The sequence below is a fragment of the Oryza brachyantha genome, chromosome 12 (genome assembly GCF_000231095.2).
Source record: "Oryza brachyantha chromosome 12, ObraRS2, whole genome shotgun sequence".
NCBI classification, from domain to species: Eukaryota; Viridiplantae; Streptophyta; class Magnoliopsida; order Poales; family Poaceae; genus Oryza; species Oryza brachyantha.
The window spans coordinates 5345026-5350511 of NC_023174.2; the positions used below are offsets into that span (position 1 = coordinate 5345026).

Below are 5486 nucleotides of genomic sequence, written 5' to 3' on the forward strand. Positions count from 1 at the left end.
AAGTTATATTTTGGAATGGAGGTAGAAATTAATTTTGCCATAATAATCCACTTTGTTTTGTGTGCGACTGATTGGCTCATCTCATCTACCAAAGCAAACATGGACCAGGATCCTCTAACTTCAGAGTTAGTCGACATTGTTAGTGATATATGGGTCCAACAAACCCTGGTTGTGAGAAATGTACCATGCCTTTAAAGGTACCATGCCTAGTGGCATGTCACACCGGCCCTAGCACCATCAACGATGATGACACTAGGGGAATGTGCTATAGGAAGTTTGTGTATCTCCACAGGAACATTTCGCCAAATACCAGTCCCAGGACATCGCTGGTTCCCACGATTAGTGCGAGATGCATAATACCAGTTATTAGACATTGCTAGTAAGTCGCACCTTCGGAGCAACTCCTGAGGATAAGGACAAGTAGAGAAGTAGCGACGGAACTTAACGCAGCTAAATCCAATCCAAAAGTAATGGCTTGAAACAGGCAGAAAACCCTAAGTTTCAGCCTTACATGCCTCAACACACAGGCTTCTCTTTCCACCAAAATCTGAGAATTCTTGGATTTTGGAGAATTGAAATTTGAAGTTTGAATTTTGAATCCTAGATTTTGATTTTTGGAAGATTTCTAGATGGACATTGAAGGAATTTTTAAGCAAAGTTAGGGAGAGTGTTTTCGGAAGGAATTTGGAGGAGGTTTTCAGAGAAAGGGAAACTCGAGGTCTCGACAGTTTAATCCTTAATTACGCACAAACAATCGAGATTGTGATCCATAGGTTCTTATTAAGTTACTACATCCATATTTATGGATTTTTTGTCCAATGTTTCATCATTCATCTTATTTGAAAAAATATAAAAAAAATTTAAAAACTAGTCACACATATAATATTATTCATGTTTTATTATCTAATAACAATATAAATCCTAACCATAGAATTTATCGAATTTTAAAAATAAATAATATAAAAATACACTTATTGTGCGACCGAGCGAATAGTTTTTAAGGGCGCAAGAATCGAGGCTTTACATGGCAAACCTACCAACGCATAAAAAAATCGTTGTTGGAGGATGTATGCCACCGGTGTTATTTTCCCATGGAAATTTCAGTATAAAATATCACATGATCCTATCCATCTTCACCACGATTTTATTTCAACGAGATTGACAATAATGGGATTTCCATACACAGCAAACAAACAGCCCACATTACGGGAGCTGTCTTAAGATTGATGACATTTAATCATTTTTACTATCGATCAAACGTTTTATATTCTGTTCTTTTGTCAAACACGTGTATAATACATGGCGGCTGGAGGACAAAAAGAGCGTGCATCAGATTTTTGATTTACGTGTATGCTTTCAGATTATTATCCAACGACTTAAACCGATTTGATCGATGAAATTAAAAGTTTGATCACTAGGCAGATCCACCCTTAAATAGCCACGTGGCATGATCCGAGGATGGGCTTCTCCTCGGTCATTTCAACGCGCCTCCGCTCCTTTGTGCACCGAGTAGCCGGCGTCGACGACGACGTTGTGCCCGTTCACGAACCTGGCCTCGTCGGAGGCCAGGTACAGCGCCGCCCTCGCGATGTCCTCCGGCTCCAGCACCGCGGCGGCGTCGCCCGCCGCGCCGTCGTCCTCCACCATCCGCTTCAGCTCCCCGCTCAACCCGGGGGACTGCTCGGCCATGAGTGGGATCTCCCGCAGCAGCATGGGCGTCCTGGTCGGCCCCGGCGAGATGGCGTTCACCCGCAGGCCGTGGCGCGCCAGCGGCTCCGCCATGGCGCGCACGATGGCGATGACGGTGGCCTTGGAGACGGAGTACATGGCGAGCGCCGGGATGGGGACGACGCCCGCGCCGCTGGCCGTGCAGAGGATGCAGCCGCTGCGGCGCGGCGCCATGGCGCGCGCGGCGTGCTTGACGGCCGCGAGCGCCGGCCGGGCGTTCACCGCCATCAGGCCGTCGAAGTTGTCGAGGTCGACGGACACCGCGTCGTCCTGCGGGTACCTCCCTCCGATCCCGGCGTTGCTGTAGAAGATGTCGAGCCGGCCGTGCCGCCCCACGGCGAGGTCGACGGCCGCCGCGACCTGCGCCTCGTCGGCGACGTCGCAGCGCGTGTACGCGGCGTCGGGGCCGAGCTCGGAGGCCACGGACCGGCCGAGGTCGTCCTGGATGTCGGCGATGATGACCTTGGCGCCGTTCTTGACGAACTCCGCCGCCGTTGCTCTGCCGATGCCGCTGGCTGCACCGGTGATGACGGCCACCTTGCCGGCCAACCTGCACGCACGCGCTGTCAAATTCTTGCAAGCAATTCAACATCAGGAGTTCATGATAAAACACTTGCTACATGTTTGCAACAAGAGATCATCCAATTACGACGAAAATTAATGGCAGATCAAATTAACCTCTGGAAATTGGAGGCCGTGGAGAAGCCACTGACGATCAAACCTGCAGGTGATGAACTCGTTCTCGGGGCGACAGCTCTCTTTGTCTCCCTGCAAACACATCATACTGATTATGTAATTAACATGTAATTAGCACTCGCATGCACAATACACATTAATTAGTAAGTAATATACTTATATATATTTATAAAGTATATATCTTGATCAAACTCGTACTACCTGAGGAGTTGAGCCGCCCTGAACATCCTGCTAAAATAGTTCTACAGCAAATGCAGAGCAGAGTTGTTGTTGTTGGCTCAGGAGAAGGTTTGAGGTAACACAGGGCACTGGGAGCCTCCTTAAGAAGCAAGAAGACGAACCTGGAAGAAAAAAAAAACCTTAATTTAAGAAAAAAGAGAGTAATTGAAGATTCATCGCCAGGAATAGCAGCGTAATTGATCGTGTAATTCTATGTTTAGGAATTATAAAATTTGAAAACAGCAAGACAAAAGGAAATCACTTATACAAAATTTTGTAAGTACAAAATTAACTAATGTAAAATTAAAATTCTACCCTATAAAATGATGAACTTCTGTTAAAAATACACTGTTTAACTTCTATTAAAAGCCAAGGATTAATCTAGTGCAAAAGAACGCGGGCAATTGAGCGTTTTCTTAGAAAAGGACTTGGCCTATAGCTATTGACATTCCAATTATGTTTACTTGAGTTATCTATCTAACATAAAGTTAGAACAGTGGTTTGGAATGATCAAAGTATCATCCTTAATGGCCACTAAAGTAGTACTGCTTGTATATATGGTGCGTGTTTTACGTGCATAGGGCCAAGATCATGTCTGATCCAATGCTGTTCCAACACTTTGGTATGTATGCTATAAGCTGCTATGATTTGTCCCAGTAATACTGGGTGATTGCACTAGCTATTGAGACTTGTTTCCTAGAACCAAGTCTTCGTATTGGTGATTTAATATACAACCAATACGAACAATACTATTGAGACATGTTAATTTCATAGAACGAAATTAATCTTGAAATTGGTAGTTTAGTACACCACCAATACGAAAAAGAGGTAGCTCGATCCACATAGGAGTTTTGCCCTAATTAATGCCTATTTTGGGGCTGTAGGCCATAAACATTTAACATGAATATTCAACGTTGAAGATAATATTTGGTTAAACTTTTATAACTTATTATTTGTTTTATCCTTTTTTCAAAAAAAATACATGGCCGTTTTTCCGAATGAGAAGGCACGCATGGATTTGCAGAATTTCCTTTACCCTTTTTTGGAATACAACTAGTACTGGCCAACTTGCAACCTCTGAACTAAGAGGATTGCCCTCTAGCAGCTCCCTACTCCAACATGGAGATCAGAAGCAGTATCTGGTGTGGGTTCTACCATGTGATTTGACTTGAGTAATACTAGAACCGTTCTATAAACGATTACTGCCGACTCCTTTCACGAAGAGTGTAGTTTTACGTTGTTTACGTTCAACGTTTGATTATCCATCTTACATAAAAAATAGTTTCTATTTTTATTGTTATTAGATGATAAAATATAAAAAGTGCTTTATGTGTAATTATTTTTCTTTATTTTTTTCATATTTTTTAAATAAGACTGATCGTCGAACGTTTCATACGAAAATTCACAACTGCACTTAATTCGTGAGAAAGCAGTAGATTCCTATAAAAATGCTTATCACCCTGGAGGGTTGGTAATTAGGTGGTATTGAAGAGATACTTCATCCTATCGTCCACCCCAAAAATAAAGTATGTGTGGATGGGGGAGTTGCCCCATCACATCACTCATCCCATCCTTTAAAAATAGATCGAGCATCATCTATATTAGAGAAAACTTTAAATATGGAGTTTGCCTCTTCTTATTCCATATCTCATCTTGCAATCTCAAAATAAGAGATTAAGAACAACATAAGAGTACAGGTCGCAAAATATTAATAAAATTTATATAGAAGATGTAATATAGATGTTGTGTTAAAATGATAGCTGATATGAATGATCAAATTTAGATAAGCTGTTAGAATACATTAATGGGACGTAAAGATGATATAAATTGATTTATTTTGGATAAAGTTTAAACTCCATATATACAATTTGCTTTGAGAGGTAGGAAGCGTGCAACAGCTGATGCAGCATCAGAATAGTCACGAATCAATTGCAACGACTAAATGCGGAGGCAAGGATGCATGCACAGGTAAACGGTTGTCTTCTTTAAATCGGCAACGTCATGACAACAAGTTTAAATTAAACCACTAATATATATATTCCAGTTAACAGATCAGAACCGTCGGCTGCACTGTTTGTTCCCAGAGGAGAGGTACATCAAGGTCAGCATAAACAGCATGCTATCATTGTTTATTAAAAAGGTGGTGTTTAGATTGAGAAAATTTTTGGGAGAAGTGTTACGTCAAATGTTTGATCGGACGTCGGAAGGTGTTTTCGGACACGAATGAAAAAACGAATTTCATGGCTAGCCTAGAAACCGCGAGACGAATCTTTTGAGCCTAATTAATCCGTCATTAGCATATGTTGGTTACTGTAGCACTTATGGCTAATCATGAGCTAATTAGGCTCAAAAGATTCGTCTCAAGATTTCTTTCATAACTGTACAATTAGTTTTTTGATTCATCTATATTTAATGTTTTATTTAGGTGTCTAAAAATTCGATGTAATATTTTTGGAAAAAAAAATTAGAAACTAAACAATGCCAAAGTAGGATGTGTACGAACACACACCACACAATCTTGAAACATCGTGGCAGAGTAGTAGGCATCAAATCGTCTCCTGGTAGCATGGGTACACACACATGCCCACTAAACAAGCCAACACAGCATGCATGTGTGTATGAAAATCATGTAAGTGCCAAAATTGGTAGACAGTGCTGCCTTCGTGCAAGATGTTTTACTTTTTTGGTTGTAATATTTTATTATTCGTTTTATTCAAAAGTTTAGTACAAATATAAAAAATGACAAGTCTTGCTTTAAGTTTTTATAATAAAGTAAGTCACAAGCAAAATAAACAATATTTTCATAATTTTTTGAATAAGACAAATGGTTAAACATTATAAGT

General features: G+C 41.0%; 1 protein-coding gene across 2 annotated transcripts; it reads right to left on the bottom strand.

Moving 5' to 3' along the window:
- Positions 1 to 1133: 1133 nt before the first annotated feature.
- On the bottom strand, positions 1134 to 3041 carry LOC102700763 (momilactone A synthase-like). Of its 2 annotated transcripts, XM_040529605.1 has the most exons (4): positions 2959 to 3041; positions 2626 to 2765; positions 2407 to 2496; positions 1134 to 2278 (listed from the first exon to the last, which is right to left on the bottom strand). In XM_040529605.1, exons 2-4 carry the CDS (start codon positions 2649 to 2651, stop codon positions 1480 to 1482), a joined length of 915 nt encoding a protein of 304 aa, XP_040385539.1. In that variant the 5' UTR covers positions 2652 to 2765; positions 2959 to 3041; the 3' UTR covers positions 1134 to 1479. The 2 variants fall into 2 exon arrangements, with proteins under 2 accessions (XP_040385539.1, XP_040385538.1); XM_040529604.1 differs by lacking the exon at positions 2959 to 3041 and having other exon boundaries at positions 2626 to 2891.
- Positions 3042 to 5486: the final 2445 nt, after the last annotated feature.